The 16,559-nt window shown below is 42.0% G+C and overlaps 1 protein-coding gene across 1 annotated transcript in view; it reads left to right on the top strand.

The window, feature by feature from the left end:
* The window catches only part of arfgef3 (ARFGEF family member 3), a 93,100-nt gene that overhangs the window by 42,808 nt on the left and 33,733 nt on the right, over window positions 1-16,559 (top strand). The window contains exons 20-25 of the mRNA XM_060924602.1: window positions 4,338-4,471; window positions 4,580-4,725; window positions 4,952-5,131; window positions 10,898-11,039; window positions 14,697-14,819; window positions 15,231-15,334. Coding sequence (XP_060780585.1) covers window positions 4,338-4,471; window positions 4,580-4,725; window positions 4,952-5,131; window positions 10,898-11,039; window positions 14,697-14,819; window positions 15,231-15,334 — 829 coding nt within the window. The remainder of the gene's footprint in view (window positions 1-4,337; window positions 4,472-4,579; window positions 4,726-4,951; window positions 5,132-10,897; window positions 11,040-14,696; window positions 14,820-15,230; window positions 15,335-16,559) is intronic.

Genomic DNA, 16,559 nt, shown 5'->3' with positions numbered 1-16,559 from the left:
TGGGGGATAGTGATGAATGTCGTCTTGTTGGATTGGGATCTGAGGAATTTGGAGGCCAAGTCAAGACCTTTAACTCTGTCATGTTCCTTGTTCCATGCTCACATGCCCATTGTAGATGCTTTCAGTGGTGGACAGGGGACAGCATGGGCACTCTGGTCTGTAGTTACATAGCCCCATGTGATCGTAGCTACAATGCACTGGGTGTTCTGACACCTGTCTATCATAACCACCGTTAACTTTTTTCAGCAATTTGTGCTACAGTCGGTCTTCTGTGGGATTGGACCAGACAGCCTAGCCTTCATACTCATCAATGAGCCTTAGGAACCATGACCCTATTCACTGTTTCACCAGTTGCCCTTCCTTGGATTATTTTTGGTAGGTACTAACCACTGCATACCTGTAACAACCCACAAGTCCTGCTGTTTGGGAGATTATTCTGACCCAGTCATCTAACCATCATAATTTGGCCCTTGTTAAAGTCACTCAGATCTTGTGCTTGCCCATTTTTCCTGCTTCCAACACATCAACTTCGAGAACTGACCATTCACTTGCTGCCTAATATAGCCTACCCCTTTGCTGGTACCATTGTAATGCAATGTTTCCCCTACCATTATATTGGGGGGGAATTCTTACCCACCCAAATGCACACATTTTAAGGTCAGAAAAAAACAGGCATGCAGGCACTAGGACCATGCGGAAAGAGCGGCTGCTCAAAAACAGGGAAACAGTCGTGATTGGATGATGGGGAAACGGTGGTGATTGGTGATTGGTTGATGAGTTGACCAAATCTTCTCTCTCAGCTTGTTTAACCAGTACCTGAGATGAGTGCAGGACAGATAAGACAGACATCAAAAACTAGCTAGATTTGTTACTAGGCCTTTTTTAAAATTAAGTCTAAACTAATAAGTTGTTTTAAGATTTTAAAAGTTGACCTCCTCGCTCATACCAACGATCCTCTTTGGCTAAAATGCGTACGTTGCAATCCTGAAATGAGTGTCCTTTGTTGTTAAGATGAAGATAGACAGCAGAGTCCTGGCCTGAGGAACTGGCTCTCCTGTGTTGAGCCATGCGCCTGTGAAGCGGTTGTTTTGTTTCCCCAGTATGAGTCCGTGCATTCTTCACTGCACTGAATTGCATACACTACGTTGTTCTGTTTGTGTCTGGCTATTCTATCCTTAGCGTGGACCAGTTTCTGCTTCAGGGTGTTACTGAGTCTGAAATGTACCAGAATGTTGTGTTTTTATAGAAGATCCTCCTGAGTTTCTCAGATAGACCAGAAATGTAGGGGATGACAATGTTCTTGCGTTTGTTCCTGTTATCCTCCTTGTCCGTTATGTTCCTTTTTCTGCTCTTGAAGAAAGCCCAGTTGAGATACCCGCAGTTCTGAAGTGCTTTCTTGATGTGATTCTGCTCCTTCTCTTTTCCCTCTACCTTTGTAGGAATGTTCTGAGCCCTGTGTTGCAAGGTCCTAATGACCCCCAATTTGTGTTCCAGTGGGTGGTGTGAGTCGAAGAGTAGGTCCTGGTCTGTGTGTGTGGGTTTCCGGTAGACCTCGATGCTAAGGCTTCTGTCTTGTCTAATGTGTACATTGCAATCCAAGAAGGCTAGATTATTCCCACTGACGTCCTCCCAGGTGAAATTGATGTTGATATCCACTGCATTGATGTGCTTAGAGAAGGCTTCCACCTCATGGGTTTTGATTCACCCCAGGTGTCATCCACATATCTGAACCAGTGGCTGGGAGCAACTCCTGAAAAAGTGGTCAAAGCTTTATGTTCCACTTCCTCCATGTATAGATTGGCCACAATAGGGGACACCGGTGAGCCCATGGCGCATCCATGCTTCTGTCTGTAGAAGCTTTCATTAAACTGGAAATAGGTGGTGGTCAGGCAGAGGTCAAGTAGGGTGCAAATCTGGTTCGTGGTGAGGTTCGGTCTATCCAGTAAGGTGTTGTCTTGAAGGAATCGTTTTCTAACAGATTCGACTGCTTCTGTGGTGGGAATGCAGGTGAATAGAGAAGTGACATCGTAGGAAACCATGGTTTCTTCTGAGTCTAGTTTGAAGTCTGCAACTTTAGTAGCAAAATCTTGGGAGTTTTTGATGTGTGTGATGTGGCGTGTTTCCAACAAGAGGAGCCAGGATGGTGGCTAGGTGTTTGGTAATGTTGTAGGTGACGGAGTTTATACTGCTGATGATTGATAGGTCTGAGTGGAGCTCCTTCCTTGTGAATCTTGGGGAGTCCGTATATGAGAGGAACGGCTTCCCCAGGATACAATCTATAGTACAGAGATCGGTTGATGGCTTGGTCCTTTTCTAGTTGTTGCAGGCAGCTAACAACTTTCTTTTTGTAACAACTGGTGGGGTCCCGCCTCAAGGTTTCATAGGTGGTTATGTCGCTGAGGAGACTGGTCATCTTTGAGTGGTAGTCCACTGTGTTTAGCACCACTGTACGTCTCCCTTTGTCAGCAGGAAAGATGGTGATGTTCCGGTCTCTTTTTAAAACAATATAAAAGCCCACTTTTCTTGGCTGGTGAGGTTGGAGGGGGGTGCTTTCGCACTGGACAGAGCAGCTGATATCTTTAGTCTAAGTTGTTCTGCCTCTGCGTTGGTCAGATTGTTTGTTGTTTCTGAAAGCCAAGACGTCAGTGGGAATAATCTAGCCTTCTTGGATTGCGATGTACACATTAGACAAGACAGAAGCCTTAGCATCAAGGTCTATCAGAAACCCACACACACAGACCAGGACCTACTCTTCGACTCTAACCACCCACTGGAACACAAATTGGGGGTCATTAGGACCTTGCAACACAGGGCTCAGAACATTCCTACAACGTTAGAGGGGAAAAGAGAAGAAGCAGAATCACATCAAGAAAGCACTTCAGAACTGTGGGTATCTCAACTGGGCTTTCTTCAAGAGCAGAAAAAGGAACATAACGGACAAGGAGGATAACAGGAACAAATGCAAGAACATTGTTATTCCCTACATTTCTGGTCTATCTGAGAAACCCAGGAGGATCTTCTATAAACACAACACTCTGGTACATTTCAGACTCAGTAACACCCTGAAGCAGAAACTGGTCCACCCTAAGGATAGGATAGCCAGACACAAACAGGACAACGTAGTGTATGCAATTCAGTGCAGTGAGGAATGCACGGACTCGTATATTGGGGAAACAAAACAACCGCTTCACAGGTGCATGGCTCAACACAGGAGAGCCAGTTCCTCAGGCCAGGACTCTGCTGTCTGTCTTCATCTTAACAACAAAGGACACTCATTTCAGGATTGCAACGTACGCATTTTAGCCAGAGAGGATGGTTGGTATGAGCAAGGAGTTAAAGAAGCCGTTTTTGCCAACCTGGAACAGCCATCACTGAACAGAGGTGGTGGTCTAAGACATCATTTATCAGCCACCTACAATGCAGTCCTTGGCACACTTCCCAGACAACTGAATGCACACCAAAACCCAGCTGTTTTCAGTGACTCGCAGGAGGACAGAGAACCAACAATCCATTGATCACCCCAATGACTCTCTAGGCCGTTCACACCCAGCCCCCAGTGACCCACACCAACAGGATGACTCAACGACACATTGCTTTTCATCCATGAGAGGATAAATACCTGATACTCACTATTAGTCAGACAGAACTGAAGAAGCCTTTCGGATGAGAGGTGAAACGTCTTCAAGAATCTTCAAGCAAGTCCAGTTGCTCTCTTTTACCACCCACAGTTTACTATGACCTGGATGACTGGGAATCTTCACAGACCTAGATAAAGAGTTAAACAACCGAGACAAAAATATTATACTTGGTTATTTATTTATTAAGGAAAATGATCCAATATTACATGTCTGTGAGTGGCAAAAGTATGTGAACCTCAAGAATTAGCAGTTAATTTGAAGATGAAATTAGTCAGGTGTTTTCAGTCAATGGGATGACAATCAGGTGTGAGTGGACACCCTGTTTTATTTAAAGAACAGGCATCTATCAAAGTCTGATCTTCACAACACAGGCTGTGGAAGTGTATCATGGCACGAACAAAGGAGATTTCTGAGGACCTCAGAAATCTCTGAGGATCTCCAATTCTGAGGATCCCCCCCCCCCCCCCCCCCCCCAAAAAAAGTAAACTTGGGGGAATCATTGTAATGATATAATCAATGTTATTTATTTCACTTGTTAGTGGTTTTAATGTTATGGCTGATCAATGTGTATTTTAATAGAAATATGAAAGTGGCATTTACAAATATTTATTGCTCACTACATCTGATTTATGTACGTTTTTTTTCTAGTTCATGCTAGTGTATGAGTTTATAATATATTGCTCTTGTTTACATCTTAAGACTGTTTGAAGATGCAGTGAATAAACTTAACCTGGTGGGTCTAGTGGGTTTCCTGCACCAGCTGAGGAAAGCATCACAATCCCAGCTTTTTAACTCGGTCACAGAAACTGGGGACTACTCTTTAGCCATGCCAGGTGTGCCATTACAAATTTTTTTTTCTAAGTCCATTTTTTTTTTCCCCCCTTCCTTCGACCTCAGTTGAACAGCAAACAATTTTGGTTGTATTTTCTTTGTCATTAAAGGGGAGGCCAAGTCAACGCAAGACAAGCGCAGTGCTCTTCACCTCTTCAGGCTGGGTGAGGCCATGCTTCATATAGTACGGAACAAGAGCCGGCCACTTCTGCACATGATGAGAGCCTGGAGTGTGGTGGCCCCTCATCTGGTGGAGGTATAAAGAAAGCAAATGGTAGCAGTAGAGATTCATTAGGGCTTTTAGTCTTGTGTGCCAATTTATTTATTTATTTATACATACAGTTTACCATGGCAACAGTAGTTTAGTTACACAGTAATGTTTATGGTACGTTTCAACATGTACATTATTAGAAGCATTAAAGAAGCCTAATTCACCCTCTTAAAAACGAAACATGACTCTGATTGTTGTTCTGCCTCTCCAGGCTGCGTGTCATAAAGAACGTCACGTATCCCAGAAGGCAGTGTCATTCATCCATGATGTTCTGATGGAGGTGCTGAGCAGCTGGGCTGAGCTTCCCCACTTCCACTTCAACGAGGCACTTTTCCGTCCCTTTGAGCACATCATGCAGCTGGAGCTCTGTGATGAGGATGTACAGGACCAGGTGAATGCCTCACTGATGCCTGAGCAGTTTCTCAGCTGTGACTATTATTGGACATTTCATTTATGTTTGTTTTTCCAGACTAAATTGAGTATTCCCCCCCCACACTTACAGCTAACATTTACAGTGTAATTTTGTCTGAGGCAAACTTGTGCTCTGTCCGAAATCTCTCACTCATTCACTACTCCCTACTCACTATATAGGGAATTACTATACAGAGGACTATATAGTGAACAACTTGATAAAATGGAAAAAAAAAAACTTTCGGACACTACTCCGTCGCGCCGTTATTTACATCATTACTGTCGCACAATTAAAATGTGCCAGATCAGTCGGCTGATGGGTTTTCAAAATAATAAATACATGCATGGATTTTTGTAATAAATCCATATTATACTGAGCGTATTTCCCACATTCATAAATACGAGGGTAAGTCAAAAAGTTCTAAGACAAATTAAAATAATCTTTATTTTAAGTATAGGTAATCATATGGGGCCAAGTAAAATTAAGGATTAATTTCACGAGTGATTTCGAAGTTCTCGGGCAATTTCAAAACTTTGAAATCACGAGGAAAATTGATCCTTAATTTTACGAGGAACCATACGATTACTTGTTTATAATGTATAGGGCCAAATTCATACTTCGGAAGCCATTCAAGTTCACAACATTTGTCATTCACGTTTTCTGAACCAATAAGGGTGCAAGACTATCTTGCACGTTTGAATCAGTTTCTAAAGCGTCTTTCATCATGACACAAAAAAAACTGCGATAGCACCTTGTCTAACTCGCAGCATTCATATGCCACTAGAGTCGTTTGTCTTTCTGCGGCCCATTTCTTAAACACGGAAAGCCAAAAATTTGTACTTTTTTTGGTATTTTCATTTTCGCTTGCAGTTTTCAATTGGTTTATCATTTCTTCGTCAAATATAGTGAAACGCGGCATTGCTGAGTCAGCAGACTCGGCCATTTTGTTGACCAAATTTGCTAATTTTTGTAACCGTAACCAAGCAACGAACTAGCCAATAGCATTTCAGAAATATGGCCCCGTGTTAAGGAAAAAAGCCCTCCTTGATTGACCAATCAGAATAGAGTAATTTGGCCCCATGTATTATAAATGAAAATAACAAAGCTATTTCTCTACATATCCTCCATTTAAGTCTAAACATTTCTGCAAGCGATGTTTCCATCTGAGAATTCCTTCTTTTTATTCCTTTTTTTGAATTCCTTTTGAAATAACATCTGTCTTAGAACTTTGACTTACCCTCGTACAAAGTACTTTGTGTCCGCTGCGTCTTTCAGTTCTTTTAAATCAAGGCCGAATACTTTCTTCTTTCCCGCTGCCTTTTATTAAATCAAATTTGTGGCTTTTGATTAATCCCTCGCTCTGCACTTTAACTTTTATTCTTGTATTTTATCTGTCTGATTCTATTTTAGATTTTCTATTCTCTTAGTATTTTTAATTGTACTTGAATGTCCATTTATAATGTTTCTTCCTCAACCATTCACCCCAACACACTTTTTTTTGTTCCCTTCCTTCAGCACGACCGCAATGCATGATGGTGTATATATTGTTTAGTGAGTGATCATCGGTTGTACACTACTTTTCATTGTAGGATACTTTGAGTGCACAAAATAGGGTGTAATAATTCTCACTATATATTCGGACAGCACTACACAATGGCGAACTCTATATAGTGAGTAATTTCGGACACGGTGAGTCTCTTTGGAAGTTCTGATCTTTATTCTTTTTATTATCAAAAAAATGATCAGCCCTTTTACAATGCTAAGACAATACAGGGACTTTGGTAAATAAACGTTCAATGTCTTCTGCATGAGGTGATTTGTGTTTTGGAATATATGCAAAAAAAAGAGGGAATAAAATTAAATAAAAAGAAAGTAAAATAACAGTTTACATTTTTTAAATTAGTTCAATTACATGTGAATAGCAAAAAGTGCAATTTTGAAACTGGGTGTTACAAGTAGTAACTGGCCCAGTGAGTTTGGGGAATAGTCTGTTCTTTGGCACAAAAAAAAAGCTGTTTTGTCGCTTGTGTTGAGGTTCATTTGTGTAGTGTACACACAGAGGATATAATGCCACACTCTCAACCCACCGTAAGTGTTTTGGACATGCACGGGTCGCAGGGTTTGGTAGCTCGCAGCTGCGCCGCAGGGTCACAGTGAATCCGGGGGAAAGTTTGGGGGAGGAATACGGGCAAAGTACTTGTCAAGTCCAGGTTGCCCGCCTGACTTCCTTGAGGCGTGGGAAAAATTGCGCCGTTAGCCCGTGGAAAGCGTATGTCTGACGCACGTGATCGTTGCGTGTTCAGTAAGTGTGGAGTGCGTGTGACTTGCATTTTACCAGTTTCCTGCGCTAGGAGCACGGGCCGCATGTGTGATGCACGTGATTAGCACGTGACCATCACTCACGACTTGCGTGTGACGCAAGCCAGGAGTGGGTATAAAACCAGCGTGTCTGCAGCATTCTGCATCTATCTTTTGGCTGAAGAACAATATCGCTTCGTGCTGCTCCTCAGCTTCTATCATCTGCCTATAAGACAGGGATCCCAGCAGTAATTGAAAAAAATAGAGGAATGTAAGAAACTATCAGCAGGGGTCAAGGGGGCTGCAAGCCCCCTGAAGCTGTTGAGATTTTAACATTTAAAGATGCTATAGAACACATTTTTTACATAGATTTAACATAGAAAAGCAACAGAATTTAACAATAATGTGTATCTATTTGATGCCATATTTTGTAATCAATGACATAAGTGGCAAAAAAATTATTTAGCTATAAAAATTAGATGAAAATGTAGCTTTGAAGAATATACTTCTAACCCGGACACTGTTCCGCTGTCTCTTTTATGGACAATATCTTTTTTCCACGACATATTCAAGGCTGTGAAATTGTAAATAAGAAATCCAAGGAAAGGGGGGGGGGGTCTGGGGGGCACAGGGCCCCAGACACCAAGCCATTTTAGGTATTATATGGTGTATTCTGAGCATTTCCTGCAAGTAAAAAATTGATCTCAACAAGTAAATATTTGACTAGTCTTGGTCTTCATTTTGCCATATAAAATACCTATCAACAGTTTTCCCTTTTAAAATGAAAGATCCATGTAAAATACCTTGAAATATCTAATAAGTGCCTATGTATTTTATCTCTTAATCAAAATAAAAGTGTAAAAAAATGTGTAAATAACAATTTAAAGAAATGTTAATAAAAGAAAACTTTGATAGGCCTTTCAAAATGACTTTGTGAAAAATCATGCTCAATATTTAAGTGAGAGATACCTGTTGTCTTCCAAATTACACTTAATTCTTGTATTGTGTCCTGGCTTTTTCCAAGAATCTGTCACAATGTCTCTTGTCTACAGAGCAAAAGTTTAAAAAAACTAATGTTTCTTATCTAATATATTATTTACATCTTTTCCTTCTGGCTCCTTCTATTCCTCTTTGCATCACTCCCAGCTATTTCTTTCAATTCATCTTTCAGTAAGGCTATTAGTTATTAGTTCTATAGTATTTGCATTCCTCTATTAAAGCTATTTACAAAATGTTCATAGTCTGTCAAACAGCATCTAATGAAAGTCTTTTAATTTTCTTTTCTTTAACACCATCTCTTTCAGTTTTGCAAACTTGTTCTTTTTCATCTTTTCCTTCAGTTTGTCTGTGTGTTCTTTTCTAGCCCTCTTTGCATCTCTCTCAAACACCTCCTTAGCTTTCCTTTTTGATGGCATCTTAACTATGTCTGATCTTGCACCCTGTAAGTACAGAATTCACGTACGCGGTGCCAGGTCACGCAATAGCTATTTTTTTTTTTTTTTTAGCTCTGTCATGCACAAGTCGCAGTCAAGACGTGTTCCCCGCTCAGTTGGCATAAAACTCCGCGAGTCTGGCTGTATTGAGCCGCCGGTCTCGTGCAAGGCGATTAAAACCGACTAGACCCCCCCAATGATTTAATGCAAAAATAGACGTTTTGTGAAGATATTTTTCGCGACAGAATCCGCGGAAATTTCACAGCCCTGCATATTGAATTAAGTTCAACGCATTAGAAACAAAAGCACGAACGGAGTTAAAACACATTTTCTAGCAAATGGGCGCAGCCATATTGTTTTCTCGTTCTATCGCGTACAGTCTCGCGGTATTTACATCAATTTAACTTCCGAGTGTTCCCGAATGTTAATGAGAACAAACGAAGCTGACAAAAACATCGCTGAACAAGCAAACCAAATCGGAACGTATTCTGCTGGTCATTTTACTTAAACATATTTTTAACGGATATACAAGAGATTTAAAAAAAAAAAAAAACCACCACCACTTTGGCTAGAAAAATAGCGGAATTCCGTGAAATAGCGGACGTTTTGGGATCCCTGATAAGAGTCCAACTCCCTCAGTCGTTGTGGCGGTATGGCGAAAGCCATCTTCCCTTCTACAATGCTACACGTTACATGATCAGTTCCTTGGTTCCTCCCCAATATATATATACCCAGAGTCTTGCCCCTCGTGTCACATGCGGGTCATGTGCACGCCACACATGGGGTAGAAAGTGAGGTGTACTTCTGTCTTGGGGGCCACACAAATAGCAAGTGTGGAGTACTTGTGTAGTACTTCTGAGGCACGTCACTCGTACAATGACTGTGCGTCACTCCTGCGTCTCACGGTCATCGCAAAAAGCCCCTACTAGCCGTGCTGCTGACTCGGTTCAGGCGTACACTACGTACGGGACCCATACTCTTTTTGCATGTGTTGTTGATTTTTCACAAGACCTGTAGAATTTGCATGTGCAGGACCAAAAGTCTCCACTGGCAGTCTACGACCTTCTACGGCGCTGAACGCGTGCAAGTGTCGCGCAAGTCTCGAGCACAGTTTTGCCGAATTTTTTACCGTAGACCGCTCGTACCGGTAGTAGCACGTACGGCGGGTTGTGAGCGAGCCTTAAATTTTACATTAATTTTCAATGGATTGTTGTAAATACTGTTTACATACTTATAGGAGTCCAGAAAGGAAGCAGCTGATTATACCCTCCCTGGCCACTTTAATAGGAACCTGTTCTTGGCTGCAGGAGTGGAACCCAGTGTGGTCTTCTGCTGTTGCATGCTGAGATGCTTTTCTGTTCACCAAGTTTGTAAAAAGTGATTGAGTTACTATTTCTTTCCTGGCAGCTCGAATCAATCTGTGGTGGGTTTCCCCAAAAGCCTCAACACTAAGAGCATCTTAACTAGGAGAGAGAGAGTTCATTGTGCTGCTCGGTCTACCATTTAACAGTGATCTTTGTGCTACGACGCTTTTGGGAAACTCTGCACTGGCCGTTTTCTTCTGACCTCTCTTATCAACAAGGTGTTTGTTTCCACTCACAGAACTGTCGCTCATTCAAGGTTTTTTGTTTTTCGCACCATTCTGTATAAACTCTAGAGACTGTTGTGTGTGAGAAAACCCCAGGAGATCAGCAGTTTCTGAAATGCTCAAACCAATGCCCATGCCACAGTGAAAGAAAGTCACATGTTGAGATCACAATTTTTCCCATTCTGATGATTATATCTGCATGATTTTATGCATTGTGCTGCTGTCAAGGGATTGGCTGATTTTAGATAACTGTATAAAGCGGCAGGTGGATGGGTGTACCTCATAAAGTGGCCGGTGAGCGTATATTTTGTGTGCGTGTGCATGTACATACTATCAAGTCTCTGAATTCATGACCTGTTCCAAACGGATTTAAAGATATCCTTATCATTCATACACACTCTGTTCTCTCACCATTATGGCTCCAAGGTGATCACATCCATCGGGGAGCTGGTGGAGCTGTGCTCTCCTCAGATTCAGTCAGGCTGGAGGCCGCTCTTCAGTGCTCTGCGCACTGTGCATGGAAGCAAGAATGACATGAAGGACTATCTGATTGGAGAATACTCTATGGGTCAGTGACAGTACTCTGTGGGTTATTGAGAATACTGTGGGTCAATCGGAGTACTCTGTGATTAGTGAGAATACTCGATGGGTCAATGAGAATACTCTATGGGTTAATGAAAATACTCTGATTTACTCAGAATACACTATAGGTCAGTGAGAATACTGTAGGATTTAGTGTGAATACTCTGTGGGTCATTGAGAATACTCCATTACACTGTGTGCACATTATTAGGCAAGTTGTATTCCTGAGGATTAATTTTATTGTTGAACAAATAAAGTGCTCTCAAGTCAATCCAAATTGTTGTTAAACCTAAAACCCGAATGCTTAACAAAAGAAGAGGGAGTTTGGGCTTTCTCAGGGGAATATATAAGTGTGCACGATTATTAGGCAACATTTAGTGTGCAGAATTATTATATAACTAAATGAAAAGGTAAAATTTTCTCATCTCACTTGGTTTTTATTTTAATTTTTAGAATAAATGTAACAAATGAACAACTCAGAATTAACAGAAAGGCATTTCAGAAATATTCAGTGACTAATATAGCCACCTTTCTTTTCAGTAACTGCCGTGAGCCTTCTATCCATGGAGTCTGCTAGTTTTTTGATTTGTTGACTATCAACTTTTTGTGTAGCAGCAACCACGGCCTCCCAAATGCTGTTCAGAGTGGTGTATCGTCTTCCCTGACTGTAAATCTCACGTTTAAGAAGGGCCCACGAGTTCTCAATAGGGTTTAAGTCAGGTGAGGAAGGGGTCCGTGTCATTACTCGGCCGTCTTTAAGGCCTTTGCTGGCTCGCCAAGCAGTGGAGTACTTGGATGCATGTGATGGTGCATTGTCCTGCATAAAAATCATGGCCTTCTTGAATGATGCAGACTTCTTCCTGTACCACTGCTTGAAGAATGCATCCTCTAGAAACTGGCAGTAGGTTTGGGAGTTGATCAAGTCCATCTTCGACCCGAAATGGTCCAACTAACTCATCCCTAATAATAGCAGCCCATACCAGTACCCCTCCTCCACCTTGCTGGCGTCTGAGTCGAAGTGGTGCTGCGTACCCATCCAGCCTTGGGCCCATCCATCTGATCCATCAAGAGTCACTCTCATTTCATCCATCCATAAAACCTTTGAAAAATCTGTGTTCAGATATTTCTTGGCCCGATCTTAACGTTTCAACTTGTGAGCCTTGTTTAGTGGTGTTTGTGTTTCAGCCTTCCTTACCTTGGCCATGTCTCTGAGCACTGAACACCTTGTCCTTCTGGATACTCCAGGTAGGTTGCAGTTCTGGAATATGGTGGCACTGGAGGATAATGGGTTCCTGGTAGCTTCATGTTTAATCCTTCTCAAGTCTTTTGTGGTTAATTTGCATCTTTTCTCCACACGTTTTTTGCGACCCTGTTGACTTTTTGCAACAAAACATTTGATTGTTCTGGGGTCATGTTTCAATAGCTTAGCTATTTCAAGAGTGCTGCATCCATCTGCAGTGTTCTCCACTACCTGAAGTTATAGCTCGGCGGTAGTATTGAGTGGCTGTCGCCGGGGGGTTCGCGAGGGGGTGTCCCCCCTTGCACCAGAAAATTTTGAAATGAGAAACCCCTCAGATGCCATTTCCTGGCATCTAAGTTGCATGTTGTTTATTTCGCAAGTAGCTGCTTTTGTGCAAAATCTTCTGACACTGGAAGCCGACTTTACATTTATTTTGTCACTCCGTTACTGAAATGTTTATTGAATAGAATATCTTTGTTTTTAGTTGAATTCTACACAAAATTACCTTTCATTTGATGTGCAGTATGTGTCTTTTCTTTCCACCGTACTCCTCTCGGAGGTCTGAGGCAATCGGAGCCACTTAACTGACACGCACTCCTCTGTCGCTGCACTACACATGCGTAGTGACAAGTGAGCGAGCAAGCGTTAAGGGCCTCTGTTGAACCTATTGTAAAGTAAGGTGGGGTTTACATTAGACCGTATCAGCAGATCATCAAATTAACGTTTTTAAAAACGATTAGCATGCACACAGCAACGCCAATACACGATTCACGTGCACACAGCAACGCCAGTACACGGATACGCTAATCACATGACTAATTCGGCACGTAAATTGAAATGTGTCAGTGCAGCTCATCGCTTCCTCCTCAGCGGCTGCGCTCCAAATCACTCCGCCCTGAACAGCGAGTGCCCTCTGGAGGGTGCGCACTCCGGCCCTGCGCAGCTCACAGAGCGCGCGAGTGTAGTGCACGAGCAGTGATTCGGGACTGAGCCGCTGTGCGCAAGTCACTTACCACTTGCAAGTGGAAGGATGGCAAGCCTAAAGACCATCATAACTACACAATGGGCAGTATTTGCATCAGTATTTGCAGTATTTTCATACTTTTATACTCTTTAATGAAAGGTGATACAAGGCGGAAGTCCGCGCCGTTTTTCAGTAGTTGCGTCACATGACCAACGCCAGCGAATCAGGAAGGTGGATGTCACAGTGACGTTGTCCAATGACGACGCCAGCTAGAGCTCAGCACAGCGTATCCGCGTATTCTCAATGTTTACACAGCACCGGACCAGACACGATCTGGATTGAATACGTGGACGCTGGCGGATTCCCGTTTCCCGGCGTTTCCAGGCGTTTTAATGTAAACGGACAGTGCATCCGCGAAGAAAACGAGACAGATACGGTCTAATGTAAACTTGGCCTAAAGCGCATCAACGATCTGTGATCAGAGAATTACTTTGGTGTTGTATTTGGTGTTTGTATTGGCGTGTTTTTTTTTTTTTTTAACTTTGAAGTAAACTTTTTTTTTTTGACTGGGCGGCTAAAAATTAATGCTCGGCGGCGCATTTATGAGTTGGCGGTAATAGCTCTTCTAGCCGTTATGACTTGGCGGGCCGCCAAGTCATTAACGATAGTGGAGAACACTGATCTGATAAGCATTTTACAATTTTTGTCTTTTCAGTATCTGTTAAATCTTTTTTTGGCCCATTTTGCCTGAGATAAAGAAGTTGCCTAATAATTATGGACACCTTAATATAGGGTGTTAATGACTTTAGGCCACACCCTCCCTCATTACACAAATAAATACCATCTGAGAATATTTAAATCCAATTAGCGTTCAAGTGTATATAGCTGGCGGCACAGTGGTATAGTGGTTAGCACTGTTGCCTCACAGCAAGAAGGTTCTGAGTTCAAGCCCAGTGGCTGATGGGGGGGGCCCTTTTTGTGTGGAGTTTGCGTGTTCTCCCTGTGTCTGCGTGGGTTTCCTCCAGGTGGTCTGTCCAAAGACATGCAGGTTAGGCTACTTGGTGGCTCTAAATTGACCGTAGGTGTGAAATGTGAGTGTGAATGGTTGTTTGCCCTGCGATGACCTGGCGACTTGTCCAGGGTGTACCCCACCTCATGCCCATAGTCAGCTGGGATAGGCTCCAGCTTGCCTGCAACCCTGCACAGGATAAGTGGCTACAGATCATGGATGGATGTATATAGCTTGGGGTTGGAAAATATACATAGAAATAATGGTAGGGTCAGAGTACCCACTTGCCTAATAATTGTGCACAGAGTGTAGTTGGTGAGAATACCCTACAGATTACTAAGAATGCTCTATGATGTATTGTACTTGACTGTAGTTTCATTAATGTAGTGCAGATGCAGTGCCTTTACTAATAAACTGGTTTTATTTATAGGCAAATCCCATGCACCCGTTTTTGACGTCTTTGAGGCCTTTATTAACACGGACAACATTCAGGTTTTTGCCAATGCAGCAACTGACTACATCATGTGCCTTATGAAGTTTGTAAAGGGCCTGGGTAAGGTGCCTTTGCTACATTAGTCTCGTATTCAGCCATCTGTTTTTATGCACATATTGAATTTTCATACATGAAAACCTGAAAGGAGATGCCAGTAATTTTAAAAGAAGGAAATCCTCAGATTGGGTAAAAGATTTGACACTAAAAACATGTTCAACAAAAAATTTGATCAGATCAAAAAGTTTAAATCTGGATAGTAGTGGAGCAAATGCTATGGAAAATTGTATTTCATATCGCTGGTAGCACTATTTTATGTACTTGGACACACTTGTAGGGGTCCGGAATTTCTTGGATAACAGTAGTAGCTGAAACATGCATTTGGATGCTGACCTTTTTGGATAGAAACATAACTCATGTTGTTCTAAACCTCCACATAGGTTTGTGTAACATTCTGACCAAATTAATTTGCAGGAGAGGTGGATTATAAGGAGATAGGAGATTGTGTTCATGCGAATGGATACAGCTCTACAGACCTGTGCCTTCCTGCCCTGGATTATCTGAGGAAGTGCTCACAGGTAGGTAATAATCTGATTTAATAGCTGCACACAACCGCCACCTGGCCCCGTGTCTACAAAACACAGCTTGATGCTCACATTGTTGACTATAATGTATGATTTATACAATTAATTTAGTAATCTTATCACAGATACAGGTTAGAAACTGCTTCAAACCATTTGATTTCCAGTCATACAGTGGTGCTTGAAAGTTTGTGAACCCTTTAGAATTTTCTATATTTCTGCATAAAAATTGACCTAAAAAAACATCAGATTTTCACACAAGTCCTAAAAGTAGATAAAGAGAACCCAGTTAAACAAATGAGACAAAAATATTATACTTGGTCATTTATTTATTGAGGAAAATGATCCAATATTACATATCTGTGAGTGGCAAAAGTATGTGAACCTCTAGGATTAGCAGTTAATTTGAAGGTGAAACTAGAGTCAGGTGTTTTCAATCAATGGGATGACAATCAGGTGTGAGTGGGCACCCTGTTTTATTTAAAGAACAGGGATCTATCACAGTCTGATCTTCACAACACATGTTTGTGGAAGTGTATCATGGCATGAACAAAGGAGATTTCTGAGGACCTCAGAAAAAGTGTTGTTGATGCTCATCAGGCTGGAAAAGGTTACAAAACCATCTCTAAAGAGTTTGGACTCCACCAATCCACAGTCAGACAGATTGTGTACAAATGGAGGAAATTCAAGACCATTTTTACCCTCCCCAGGAGTGGTTGACCAACAAAGATCATTCCAAGAGCAAGGATAATATTCGGTGTAATAGTCAGCAAGGTCACAAAGGACCCCAGGGCAACTTCTAAGCAACTGAAGGCCTCTCTCACATTGGCTAATGTTCATGAGTCCACCATCAGGAGAACACTGAACAACAGTGGTGTGCATGGCAAGGTTGCAAGGAGAAAGCCACTGCTCTCCAAAAAGAACATTGCTGCTCGTCTGCAGTTTGCTAAGGATCATGTGGACAAGCCAGAAGGCTACTGGAAAAATGTTGTTTTGTGGACGGATGAGACCAAAATAGAACTTTTTGGTTTAAATGAGAAGCGTTATGTTTGGAGAAAACACTGCATTCCAGCATAAGAACCTTATCCCATCTGTGAAACATGGTGGTGGTAGTGTCATGGTTTGGGCCCATTTTGCTGCATCTGGGCCAGGACGGCTTGCCATCATTGCTGAAACAATGAATTCTGACTTATACCAGCTAATTCTAAAGGAAAACGTCAGG

Source organism: Neoarius graeffei, chromosome 7 (genome assembly GCF_027579695.1).
Source record: "Neoarius graeffei isolate fNeoGra1 chromosome 7, fNeoGra1.pri, whole genome shotgun sequence".
Lineage (NCBI taxonomy): Eukaryota > Metazoa > Chordata > Actinopteri > Siluriformes > Ariidae > Neoarius > Neoarius graeffei.
Note: the sequence above shows the minus strand (reverse complement) of the source record. Positions and strands in the feature narration are given on the sequence as shown.